The sequence below is a fragment of the Cynocephalus volans genome, chromosome X (assembly GCF_027409185.1).
Source record: "Cynocephalus volans isolate mCynVol1 chromosome X, mCynVol1.pri, whole genome shotgun sequence".
In the NCBI taxonomy this organism is placed as follows: domain Eukaryota; kingdom Metazoa; phylum Chordata; class Mammalia; order Dermoptera; family Cynocephalidae; genus Cynocephalus; species Cynocephalus volans.
The window spans coordinates 10,806,096-10,819,687 of record NC_084478.1 but is presented as its reverse complement, the minus strand read 5'-3'; the positions used below and the strand labels follow the sequence as shown (position 1 = coordinate 10,819,687).

The following is a 13,592-nucleotide window of genomic DNA, read 5'->3' as shown; positions in this document are numbered from 1 at the left end:
ATCTGTACATTTTTTGTACATTTTGATTCAGATAGGGTTTCTACAGGAAGCACGTGGCATGCCCAAACCTGGTAATTTAAGGAGAGCTTAATAAAGGGACTGTTTCTAAAAGCATGGGCAGGTTCGGTACCTAAGGCTGGCAACAGTGGCAGTGCTCAACACCACAGGCCTGAAGTGGCAAGGAGTGTGTGGGGTGACAATTCTCCCTGGATTTCTCAGCATTCCTGCAGGGTCTGGGTGTTTGGAGCAAAGGGCACACTAACGAGCTTTGCTCGAGGCACAACCAGCCTTGGGAGCTAGACATAGGGACCTAATAAAGATAGGGACAATCTCCTTCTTCAGAGGCATTCCAAGCCTCTAAAGCCTGCTCCTTCCCCTCCCGGGGAGACTTTGGCTTGCCTTCCAGTGTTGCAAACCTAGAGACCTTTCTCCTTAGCCCCTGAGGGGTTTAGTGGCATTCCAGGTAATGAGTCCTCTCTGGAGGGAAGGACCTGCTGGCCATTAGTAGCCCTGACAAAAGCTCAGTTCGGGGTTCTTCTCCAGTGGGGCAACCCGTGCTCCTGCAGGTGAATGCCTGGCCCTCCCAGCATGGCCTGTGGGAACTGGGGTGTTGGGTACCAACCCAAGACGTTGCTTGGGCTGCTGCTTTTTGCTGTGAATAATAAACAGTCTGCGTCTCTGACCAGGGCTCCAGGGTCCTGACTCTGGATATGAACATGAGACTGGGCCAGGCTACCTTGTTAGCTGGCAGGTGGGGAAAAGCCTCAGCCCCTTCACAATTTCTGACTTCACGGGACTGAGCAGAGCCCTGGAAGTGAACTGTACTAACAGGAGCTAAGCTTTGATGCGGGGACATAGCCAGAAACAAGCTCATTTTTATGAAGCCGGCAACACCCTGATACCAAAGAGAATAGAAGTTACCAGGGCTGGGAGGAGGGAGAAATAGAGAGATGTTGGTCAGGGGGTGCACAGTTCCAGTTATGCCAAATGAGTAAGTTCTGGAGATCTAATGTACAGCATGGTGACTATGGCAACAATACTGTACTGTACACTTGAAATTTGCTAAGAGGGTATATCCTGAGTGTTCTCACCACATAGAAAAAAAAGTATGTGAGGTGATGAATATTTAATTAGCTTGATTGTGATTATTTCACAGTATGAAATTTCAATCACCATGTGATTATTTCACAATTTATATCAAATCATCAAGTTGTATACCTTAAATATATACAATAATTTTTTAATACAAAAAAGCTTTTAAAAAATCTCCCGAAGAGCCGGCAGCACTTTTTCAAACAAGACTACAAAGGCACAGGCAACTAAAGAAAAAATACATAAATGGGACTAATCAAACTAAAAAGCGTCTGCACAGCAAGGGACACAATCAACAAAGTGAAGAGACAACCTAAAGAATGGGAGAAAGTGTTTGCAAATTGGAACATGTAAGGAACTAAAACAACTCAACAGCAAAAAACCCAGATAACCCAATTAAGAAATGGGTAAAGGACCTGGACAGACATTTTCCAAAAGAAGATATACAAATGGGCAACAAGCACATGAAAAAAATGCCCCAATCACTAATCACCAGGGAAATGCAAATTAAAACCACAATGAGGTATCATCTCAAACCAGTTAGGACGGCTATTATCAACAAGACAAAAAATAACAACTGCTGGCAACGATGCAGAGAAAAAAAAAGTCTCCTACATTGTTGGTGGGAGTGTAAATTGGTACAGCCACTGTGGAAAGCAGTGTGGAGGTTCCTCAGAGAACTGAAAATAGATCTGCCTGAGCACCCAGCTACCCCACTACCGTGTATATACCCAAAGGGAATGAAATCAATACATCAAAAAGACACCTACACTCCCATGTTCATCACAGCACTATTCACAATGCTCAGAAATGGAATCAACCTGAATGTCCATCAGCGAAGGAATGCATTAAAAAACAAACAAAAAAACCCTGTGGTATACCCACAATGGATTACTACTCAGCTATTTCTTAAAAATGATATCCTATCATTTGCAGCAACATGGATGGAACTGGAAACCATCATGTTAAGTGAAGTCAGGCACAAAAAGATAAATACTGCTTGATCTCACTCATGTGGAGTTTAAAAAAAAAGTGGTTCTCATAGAAGTAGAGAGTAGAATAATGGGTACCACAGGCAGGGGGGTTGGTGGTGGAAGAAGAAGGGGAAAAAAGGGCGACTAATGGGTACAATACTATGCTGTCTACCGTAACTGAATCATTGCGCAGTATGTGCGTGTATTGAAACAGCACACTGTACCCCAGAAATATGTACAAATAAGTGTTAAAATTAACCAACCAACCAACAAACAAATAAATAAATAAATAAAATATGCAAAAAAAAAAAAAAATCTCCCACACGTCATTCTTTTGCATTTAAATGTTGATCAGCTTAGAGTTTACTTAGCTGAGAAGTGAGTTAGGAATCTCTGTGAGGTAGAGTGAAGGCTAGCCTGTTTTAGAAATGAGATTCCAAAAATTCAGTGACTTACAGTACAGATCTCACAAAGGGACTAAGAGGGACATTCCAGATTAATGGGTGCCATGGTTCCAGTCACTCAGGGATTTCCGGTCACCACAGGAAGTTCTGTCGGACCTCACTGCTCTGGAGTCTCGAGACTTTTTTTTTTTTTTTTTTTTTTTAGTTTCCAAAGAACTTAACAGTGAAAGGACATTATTGATACTGTCCTGTATCTCCAAGTGTGGCATCACAACTACAGCTTTATCTGTGGTCCTAAACTGTGCTTTATCACTTAAAATGTAGATATTACTTAAATATTTTTTCAATTGGTAACATCGTTAGTTCTGGAAGAAAGGTCTTAGTCCATTCAGCCTGTGATAATAAAATACCATAAACTGGGTGGCTTACAAACAGAAATGCATTTCTCATAGTTCTGGAGTCTGAAAGTTCAAGATCCAGGTGTGGCAAATTTGGTGTCTGGTGAGAGCCATTTTTTGGTTCATAGACGGTGCCTTCTCGCTGTGTCTCCCTCCACATGGTGGTAGGGGTGAGGGAGCTCTCCAGGGTCTCTTTTATAAGGGCACTAATCCCATTCATGGGGGCTCCACTCATGACCTCATCACCTCCTAAAGGCCCCTTGTCTTATTACCGTCCCATTGGGGTTGAGGATTTTAATATGAATTTTGAGAGACAAACATTCACACCATAGCAGAAGGAAAAGCAACAGAGAGGTCTGTGTAGTGGGTAAAAGGTGTGATATCTTTGCAGTCGAGTCGGCCTAGTTCCCCTCTGGGTGCCATCAGGGAACTAGTGTGACTGCAGTGCTCTCCGTTGAGGAACTTGCTTGGTGTGGGCTCCAGGAGGCGGGTGGTATTCTAGTGAGTGTGGGTTTTCTCACTCTATCTCCTCTATGGGTTGAGAGGGACTCTAACAAGCAGTGACAGCAGGAGGAAGGAATCTTTGGGCATTTGCATTATTAGTGTTCCCATCCGATGTCCTTAGGGTCCACAAAGGTGGTTTTACCCTACTTGTCAGGCTCTGATGCTGTCCTTGAACCTGCGTCCGCTGCCGTATAGGCACGCGCAGCGTTCCGGGTGGGCGCTTGGAGCAGTCCCTGTGTTCTCTCTATTCTTTTCCGGGAATGCAGTCAGTAGATGGCAGCAGTGCCACTCACGAAACTTGATGCCAGGGAACTCGCTCATAATGCACTGAGTTAAATGTCACCATCCCCAAGATGTGTGCTGTTGGTGAGTCCTGGTATGAAAACATGGAATCCCAATTACCAGTCACCAGGAGTCCTCCACTCTATCTGCAGGCAAGGGACTGGCTGTGGCGTGACTTCCTCAGCGGCCTCAGCTCAGAGGCACTCTCCTGGTCCTGACCTACAGTGACTGCCTTGATTTCCTGGGCACTAGCCACCAGCCTGTCTCTGTGTCCCTCCTTTCTGTTTCTCTCCATCTGTTGCATGTACGGCACGTGCCAGGCACCACAAATCCCACAGATATTTCTCGAGCAGCTCAGCAGTAAGAATGCAGAGAAGGAGAGAACAAAACGTCCCTGCCCTCTGAGTAGTCAGTCATTCCAGATAAAAATGTATCCGTGCCTGTCCTAAAACGAGCAAGCTTACTTTTAAACCTTTTAAAATTCTCTGAGGTTTTTGATTGTGTTTAGTTTTGACTTTTAAACAACAGAATGGCGATGGGGCCAGCAGCATCTTCCGTCCCGGCAGTGAAGGTAGAGATTTGATTGCTCGCAGAAGTGGGCTTGGGAGAGTCTTCACGAAAGCCTGCACCTGCGAGCAGCAGCACGTGTGGCCGAGCCCGCAGGCTACTTCCGTTCCCTTGGCGGCGTTCTTGCCCTCCACTCAGCCTCCTCAGTGTTAGTGGGGCTGTGGGACAGGTTGAGGTGGGGGCTAGCCCGTAGGGAGGGGCCGGATCTTGGCCTCCCCTCTCTCCCCCCTCCTCCCAGTGCCACCTTTCCATTAGGAATTGATGGGGCCTGGTTGCGGTAAGGCCGAATCCACTGCATCTTGTCCTTGTTTTGAAGTAAACGTTCATCAGACTTCTATAATGTGGAAATCTTGACCATTCTCAAGAAGGAGAGAGTGACCAGGAATAGATGCTTTGTTGGAAAGTCTATGTTAACCTGTGGAAGATTTGATTTTGTTGTTTAATTTTTTCTATCATGCTTTCCTTCACTGGGAAACAAATTTCTGCACAAAGAGGGGAAGATGGAAATACCATCCGGCTTAACGTCAGTAACAAGTGGCCAGAGTTTCTGAGTCTGGAGTGACACGGGTGCGAAGGGTTTTTGTCCGTCCTAGCTTGGATACGACGGCAGGATTTCCCTTCTTAAGTTTGATGTATCTAAACGGTGTTTTCCACAGGGTTAGACTTTTTAAAATTTACTCACAAGGAGGGAGTTACGGGGACTGTGTAGGAGTACCTAGATAGAAAACATCAGCTCTTCAGAGGTTTCTACTGGAGAGAGGGAAGAAAATACAAAATTATTTTATTTTAACCTGCACAGCACACCCTTATGTGTAGAGAAAGAACCGTGCTGTGTTCCTAATCGGCGGTGAAAGGCTGAAAAACAGCACTTAATTCAGAGCACCACCACTTCCCTCATGCTGCTGAAAATTGGGTCCATTAGCTCACATTGTAGAAGTGATTTGCAAGTCAGAGTCAGAAACACGTCCTGAGTTTGCGTTGCTTGTTTGACTTGTTTTTTCTTTCCCTCCTGGACACCAGCAGATGGCTCTCTTTTCTCCAATATGTCCTTTCAAAATACCTTGAAAAGATCTTGGTCCTGGCAGCCTATGTCACAGTCCCCTATGTGTGGTCCAGCATGGTGCAGCTGAGAGCAGCCGGCATTGGGGTTGTCGCAGATGAGGCACAGCAGCATGGGCCGGGAGGGTTCTTCCTGACCTCTCCCTGCCCCAGGTGCTTTAGGTACCTCCCCATGTCCTTTCACTGAGAAACTCTTTTTAAAGCAGGAATGCGTGCCTTTTGTGAGCCACTGAGAATGACACGGCACCGGGAGCTCCCTATTGGCTGTGGGATCCTTGTCGTCTGCTGTGTGAACCGCGCACAGGGAGGGGGCCAGGAGTGTGGGAGGTGGAAGGCAGGTGCAGTGGGATGCAGCACCCGCCAGCACAGGAGGAAGCTTCCGAGGGGGCCTCCAGACACAGCCCCTCCTGACAGGCATTCTCGCGGCCCCGGACACCACGCTGCAGCCCGCAGGTGTGTGCCAACCTGCTTTGAGGAACACTGACTAAAGGCACTAACAATAATTCTGCAAAAACGTCTATCCACTATGTATTTCCCTACAAGAGAAAATGTAACTGAGTGGGACTTCAAGTTTGCATTCTCACTGAAATAAAAACAAATGGAAATTAAACCACCCTCCTATCACCAGTAAACCGCAGGAAGATGCCCTCAGACGCCTGTAGGTGTGAGGTGGACAGTTTGAGAATGGAAAGGAGTCAGACTGCTGAGAGTGGGGAGACCAAGGTAGGGGAGGGAGGGAGCTTGACCTCCTCTGCCTCCCTGGGACATGTTGGGTCTTGGAGTAAGGTGCACCATCTGTAAGGGGGGGACCCACCAGTCAGAGTCCTGGATTGGAGTCGGTGCCCAGAGCATGCTTTGCGATGTCAGCAGAGGCTCTTCTGTTTCAGAATCGAGCGGGTGATGGGCAACAACACCACGGTGAAGATGGTGCCCATCAAGATCGTGCACTCGGAGAGCCGGCCCGAGAAGGAGAGCCGCCAGAGTCTGGCGTGCCCAGCCGAGCCGCCCGCCCTGCCCACCGGCCTGGAGAGACACCAGATCAAGACGCTGAGCACGCCGGAGCAGTCCTACTCCCGCTTCTGCGTGTACACGCGGCAGGGCCCTGAGCCCAAGCCCCCCAGCACCCCTGCGCCCCTTCCCGGTCTAGGCTACGTGAGGACCAAAGAGAAGACCGTGGAAGAGCTGAAGTCAGAGGCACTGGCCAGGGAGATCGTGGGGAAGGATAAGTCCTTGGCCGATATCCTGGATCCCAGTGCAAAGATTAAAACCACCATGGACTTGATGGAAGGGATCTTCCCCAAGGACGAGCACCTCCTGGAAGAAGCCCAGCAGCGGAGGAAGCTGCTCCCCAAGGTCCCCTCCCCGAGGACCGCAGAGGAGAAGTAAGTAGATGCTCGTTTCCAGTTTGTGCATGATTCTGCCGGCATCTTAAGGCTTAAAAGGGAGAGGGGTGCGTGTCTGTTTCTCTGTTCTCATGACTGCTCTTTGGGGGGGGCAGGTTTTTATGAGTGTTCCCCAATGCTGAGAACTTTTTAGCTTTTTTAGTGAGCCTACTGAAAGTAAAGCTAAGGGTCAGAGACCTTGTCCCTGGGGATGAAGACTTCGGTGGGTGGCAAAGGCGTGGAAACACACGTGCTTTGCAGCCCGCTGAGCTTTGCTGGCTGGAGGCCCGTGTGATTTATCATGATGCCCACAGCTCTCCTTTCTCGTAAGGCAACAGTTCTCAGCGGGGGCCATTGTCTGCCCCAGGGGACAGTTGACAATGTCATACTCTGTGTGTGGAGGGGAGCTTCTGACATCCGGTGGGTGGAGCCCAGGAATGCTGCTCAGCATCCTACAGTGCACAGGACGGTCCCCACCACAGACAACTGTGGGGGGAGTTCTGACGTGAGAAACCCCAGCATAAGAGGACAGAAGGCTTAGACTGAGTATCTGTGTTTCTTAACAAGTTGGGCTTCTAAAATTTATTTGCACCTGCTTGAACAAATTCGTCTTGTTAGTTTTGTAAGTACCACTGTCAGGTCTCTCTCCTTCACTCATTTGACGCAAAGGCATGTGTGGTGGCATCTTCCCTGCTGTTTCTGCCCGCTCCGTCACCACAAGCATCAGTCATGTGCTGTAGGGTGCAGTGCCCATGAAATGCGGCAGAGAAGGAGAAAGAGGACACACTAGAACCAGCAAGAAGGAGTGACTGTGGCTGCTGGTAGGAGGGTGCTTGGGAGTGGCTTTTGCAGATTGTGCCATGCATGGCCTCAGCCACAGAGACCCCAGACTCCAGGAGGGGACAGTCTGTGCTTTCATCTCCCCAGCAGAGATTTTTGGATGTTCCTGCTCATCCAAGTTTTTTGGCCTTTTAAAAAACTACATCTCAGGGCCGGCCCGTGGCTCACTCAGGAGAGTGTGGTGCTGATAACACCAAGGCCATGGGTCGGATCCCTATATAGGGATGGCCGGTTCGCTCACTGGCTGAGCGTGGTCTTGATGACACCAAGCCAAGGGTTAAGGTCCCCTTACCGGTTGTCTTTAAAAAAAAAAAAAAAAAAAAAAAAACTACATTTCACAGACTTTATGAGTATCCATTTGGCAAAGTTTTATTTTTTAGTTTTAACTTCGCCACCTGTTTTGTTTGTTTTTGGCTGTCTTATTTCCCTTGCAGGTGTCCTAATGTTAGTGCCAGCATTTATTTGTCACAACCCAGGAAGCAGGGCTGAGGGGGCATCTGTGTGCATGGTTGCAGCTAATTGAAATTCTGACATCTTTACCCAGGAAAGAGGAGCCGAGTGTGCCGGCAGCCATGTCCCTGGCCACCAACTCCACTTATTACAGCACATCAGCCCCTAAAGCTGAGCTGCTGATCAAGATGAAGGACCTACAAGAGCAGCAGGAGCCCGAAGACTACTCAGGGAGCGACTTGGACCATGACCTGTCAGTGAAGAAGGTAGGAAAGCCAACCAAAAACCATCACATGTTTAACTCCCGAGAACTTGCCCAGGCACTTGAGAATCTAGTGGTAGACAAAACAGAATAGAGCCCTTCTCTGAGGGAGCTTATGTTCACACAGGAGAGAGAGACAGACAACACAAAAACAAATATATCCAATACAGGATCAGCAAATCTGGCCCACTGCTTGCTTTTGTAAATAAAGTTTCATTGAAACACAGCCACATTGTTCATTTACATACGGTTTGTGGTGGCTTTCACACTACAGCGGCAGAGTTGGATAGTTGCAACAGTGCCCATATAGCCTGCAAAGTCTAAAATATGTACTATCTGGCTCTTGACAGAAAAACTTTGCCCAACTCTTAATGTAATATGTTGAGTGGTAAGAAAATTAAAACAAGGCGAAGGCATAGAGAGGTTAAAACAAAGGCATGTGATTATTGAGAGGGCTCTGATGAGGTGATAATTGAGCAGAGACCCAGAGTGACATGAGGAGCAAGCGCTGTTTTTGTCTGGCATGCTGGGAAGGGGGCTAGCCAGTGCACAGGTCCTGGGTGGGAGCCTGGTGGCATGTTGGAAAAGTAGCAGAGGCCAGTAGCTGGAGCTGTGTGGATAGGGAGAGAGGGTTGCAGATGAGGTTGGAACAGGATTCAGGGACTGGCTGTTTAGCTCACTTGGGTGAGTATGGCACTGATAATACCAAGGTCAAGGGTTTGGCTCTCCATACTGGCCTGCCACCGAAAGAAAAAAAAACAGGATTCACGGACAAATAGCCAGGTGGCCATGGCAGTCACAGTAGGGACAGAGTTGTTCTTATCAGTGCCAAAATCATTACTACTATATTAGTTTTAACTGTCCATGGCACGTCAGCAGGCCAGACCCATCACATGTTGTTACTACCTGTTTTATACAGGCAGGACTTAATATAAAGGGACAAAGGTATTGCCAGCGAAAGTCAGGCTCAGAGGATAGCATGTACTGTTTTTTCCAGGGGACCTGAGTTTGCATAAATCATCACTACTAGGAAAAGAAAAGGAGTGAACCAGCATTTTGTGCGTGTTTGCTGTTGGCCTAGCACTATGGAAAGAGCTTTCATAAAAAGTACTGGGGTTTTGTTGTTGTTGTTTTTTGGGGACAAAGACCTTTGAAAACAATTATGTTGAAAGTCTACTAGTGTCATTAGTGATTTTAAAAAAATACCACTGGTTGATTTCAATTATAATAAACGTGTTCTGGAGGAAATATTGAGCCTCATAACATATGTAAAGGAAAATTATTTCAATTTAAGAAATAATAAGTTTTTGGCTCAAGGGATTAAAAACAAGTGAAAAGTAAGGGTTTTGTTCTAGGGACTTTTAGAGGCCCTCTCTCTGGCTCAGGATACTGTTTTATTCTGGTTGTATTTTCATCTAAAAAAATATCAAAAGTATTTCCAGTTTATCCTAATAAAGCCAGAAGAACTGTACCATCTGAACCATTTTAATTTAGGCACACCCCAGCTGTAGAGAACTACATTCCTTACATGCATGTCTTGTTTTCTGTGATGGGATGAACTCGGGAGCAGCGTGCCCCGACGCTGCTCACCTTCACCCATGTGGCTCTGTGCACCTGCTTCAGGATCTCACCAGAAATGACTGCTTCGGGACTGAATGGTTGCTGTGAGCTTGCAGCAGGCTTACATTTCTAGTTCAATAAGCAAATGCCACATATCACAGTTCTCTGTGGTGTTGGTGGGTCCTATTTTTTTGCTTGATTTGACAAAGAGGCCAGTGCTGTGTTATCTTTTCCACCTTCTTTCCAGCATCCCCGAGTTTCTGATATCACACGTTTTTGCAAAGTGTGCTCAGGTGGAGTCATGCTGGAGAAGGTGGCCTCAGTGCAGATGGGGACTTGATTGGTCACCTGCTTTGCAGCTGCTGTTGGGGAAGCAGCCAGATGTGTATCCAGCATTCCCAGAGGGACTGCAACTTGTGATCACAGTGCCATTGGGAGGTCATAGAGCCCAGGACCAAATCAGGTGACCCCCTGCTTTAGGAGAAGACTAAAGACAGAGGCAAGAGCATGGAGGCCCCATGCCATGAGGTGGTGGGGGCTCCGGTGACCAGTGGGAAGTGCTATGCTAGGACAGTTAACGTGTTCTTTCACCTGGGCAGCTCAGGTGGACTGTGCCCAGAAAAGACACCACCCAGGTCAAGTTATGAGGGTTCTTCAGGAGAACCGAAGATAGCAGATTGGTTTGAGTTTGGGACCTCTGAAGATTATGGTTTTTACTTGGAACCAAGAGGCAGGCGCAGGGCCCAGAGAGAAAAGACCTGGTTTCCCCGTGGGATGGAACAGAAGGTGGGTGGCTGGGGTGGACCTGGGTGGAGGAAGGGAATGGCCCAGGTCTCAATCCTGCAGCCTTGGCCCATGCAAATGGAGAGGTGAGAGTCTGACCTCTGCCACAACCAGATCTTATCCGAGCATCTGGAATGCCATGTGCTGCAAGGAATAAATGGACAGGCTCCGGGGGTGGGGCTGGATGGGCAAGTACGGTCTACAGTGGCGAAACCACGGGCACCCCGGGTGTGCTGATAGCCCTTGATGTGTGTGCCTCCCTGGGCTGGGCGGGTCTCAAAATCTTTGAAAGTCTGTACTTCTTACAGTGGCCCTTTAACAAAGAGGGGAAAGATGTTTTTAATAAAAATTTGCATATGATGTATAAAGGGATCTGGACTCCTCCTAGAGTGCCCGATTTCAAGTTAGCTCAGCTGAAGTAGGTTTTAAAGGCACATTTTCCTGCACTGGTGTGAAATCTTCATTACCGTAATTGCTGAAGAATAACGACACTGAAAAATTGCTGAGCGTGCTGGCTTGATTCCTCCTATAGCCACCGTTATCTGCATTGCTTAACGTATTCACGCAGGTTAGGACTGGCGTCAGGTGAGAATTTCAGAAGTTCTCCACCCTTGTTTTCTATTTTCTGTTGTTTTCATCAAGTAATGAGTATCTAAAATACAGCCATGTTCACAGCTGTGGGATTCAAAGCTGCTTTAAACAATCTTGGATCCCTGTACTGGCCAACCACCAAAAAAAACCAAAACCAAAAACAAAAAAACCTGTCCAGATAAGTAGGTAAACACACACACGCTCTGAGAGAAAACAAAGGAAATCTAGATGCATAAAATTTTTCAAATCATGAGGGAAGAAAATGTCTGGACATTCTGAGCAACTACAACCTGGCCTGGAAAAGCCAAAATAGTTTATAAATTCCGTGTACTCTTTCTTAGGAGAAAAACCATGCAGATTAATCAGCAGTGGGGATCATAAAACTGCTTACCATTTTAATCTGCTGGAGAGCTAGAGGATGCAGGACCCTGAGTAGAGCTCATATCTTCACATTTTTTTGGATACATAAACGCTAGGTGGAGATTCTCTTTACAAGTATTGGTGTGAGACAAAGACCTTGTGCAATCAGGTAATATGAAAGATCTTTTCTGGCTGTCGATTGACTCTTCCTGCTGAAATAGTCCTCGGGATAGTCGTTCGTACTGGATTGTAGCTCATGAGATCGGGGCAGCTGCTCCTCTTCCCACACTCCCACTGTTGATAACTGATACTTACCAGGCACTTACTAGATGCAGGCACTGGGCTAACCCTAGCATGCTGTCTTCTCATTCGCCGTCATGCCAGTCCTCAAGGTAGTGGCTGCTGTTACCTCTGTTTTGCTATGGGACAGTGTGGCCTAGAGAGCTTAAAGGAGACTTTGACCTTGTGTCTGTCAAGTCCCACACATGTGCCTCCTCTCTGCTGAGCCCTGCGGACTCCCTGTGGGAGCAGAGTTTGTAAATTGCCCCAGGGAGGGGTGATGGCATGGACCATTTCCGAGGATCTGCTTGACATAAACAATGTCACTTGTGATAACATTGTTTAAAATGTCCTAACCTTAAAAATCCTAACTGGAATTTCATATTCACATGAGATGTTTACTGCTTACTCGGGTTTGTGCACCCAAGCACTGTTCAGTTTTCAGTCCTTTTGCCACATGCTACCCAGGTCATGTGTTGGCATCACAGATCTGGGGGCACCGTGCGGGTGGTAGATGGAAGACTAAAGACTGGTGTGGCCGAGGGCATCTCCAGCAGGCCTGGCAGCAGCGAGAGTTCTCTCGAGGCTGTGGGGGACTTCTCTTGAAACTGGGTTTTTTCTAGTTCACCCTGTCCAGGCAAACACCCAGTGACACGTGCTGAGAGTAGATTCAATGGCAGAAGCATAGCCGTCATCAGAAGAACGTGGTTTTCACAGGGCAAGTCCTCCTCCTCGCACTCCTTTTGAGGTATCCCCGTAATTTCTCTCCAATATAATGACCAAGAAGGAGAATCTATATATTTTACCACAACAGACTAAGTCATTTATTTGCATTTTGGTCAAGTTGAAATCAGTAGGTTATATTAAAAGACTGTCTTTTAGCTTCATTGGCACCCCTTTATTTATCTTGATTTTTAATTGCTGGTTATATGTAGAGGACACTTTCTAATCATGAAATTCCGTACTGGAAGTAAGACTCAATCATTCTCTAGGTGTAAGTTTTTAAATTGGAGACTTCCAAAGGATGAAGCGGGAGGCATCGCAAAGGTGCCAGGACTCGTTGCAGAGACAGAGGTGGGAGCGTCGTCTACTGCTGAGTAGCACCAGCAGCCACACTCTAGCGTCGTCTAATAAGACATTAACAGAACGAAATAGGTTCATCGTGTTTTATTTTTAGATGCCAGTAATTTAACCAGGCATCACTCTCTTTCCCCTAGTTTCATAAATCCTGTTATTTGATCATGCTAAAGTGACCTTTCCCCCAGTCAGGCCACGTCCAGCCAGATGGCATGTGCAGAGATGGAGGTAGCTCTGGCACAGGGTGGGGCAGACCTAATGCATGTTTCTGTGCTGCCCTGTCCCCAACAGCAGGAGCTCATCGAGAGCATTGGTCGCAAGCTGCAGGTGCTCCGGGAAGCCCGGGAGAGCCTGCTGGAGGACATCCAGGCCAACAATGCGCTGGGGGATGAGGTGGAGGCCATCGCCAAAGACGTCTGCAAGCCCGACGAGTTTGACAAGTTCCGCATGTTCATCGGGGACCTGGACAAAGTGGTGAACCTTCTGCTGTCACTGTCAGGCCGCCTGGCCTGGGTGGAAAATGCCCTGAACAATCTGGATGACAGCCCTTCTCCTGGAGATCAGGTATATGCAGACTGACCTGGAAATCAGGGGTCCCCTGGGAAGGCTGTTCACGGGGTGTTGTGAAAGGTGGCTTCTTGAAGCCTGGCTCAGTTTCTGCATGGCCTGCCCAACTCCTAGTGTGAGATGCTATGGAAATGTACAGTGCACACTCCCATTCTTTCCTT

The 13,592-nt window shown here is 47.4% G+C and overlaps 2 protein-coding genes across 2 annotated transcripts in view; both read left to right on the top strand.

The window, feature by feature from the left end:
• Positions 1–13,592, top strand: part of LOC134367164 (G-protein coupled receptor 143-like) — a 248,805-nt gene that overhangs the window by 122,676 nt on the left and 112,537 nt on the right. The window lies entirely within an intron of this gene.
• LOC134367013 (protein Shroom2-like) overlaps positions 1–13,592 on the top strand; it is a 75,468-nt gene that overhangs the window by 58,739 nt on the left and 3,137 nt on the right. Inside the window, exons 2-5 of the mRNA XM_063083663.1 lie at positions 4,477–4,498; positions 6,168–6,662; positions 8,047–8,218; positions 13,156–13,428. Coding sequence (XP_062939733.1) covers positions 4,477–4,498; positions 6,168–6,662; positions 8,047–8,218; positions 13,156–13,428 — 962 coding nt within the window. The remainder of the gene's footprint in view (positions 1–4,476; positions 4,499–6,167; positions 6,663–8,046; positions 8,219–13,155; positions 13,429–13,592) is intronic.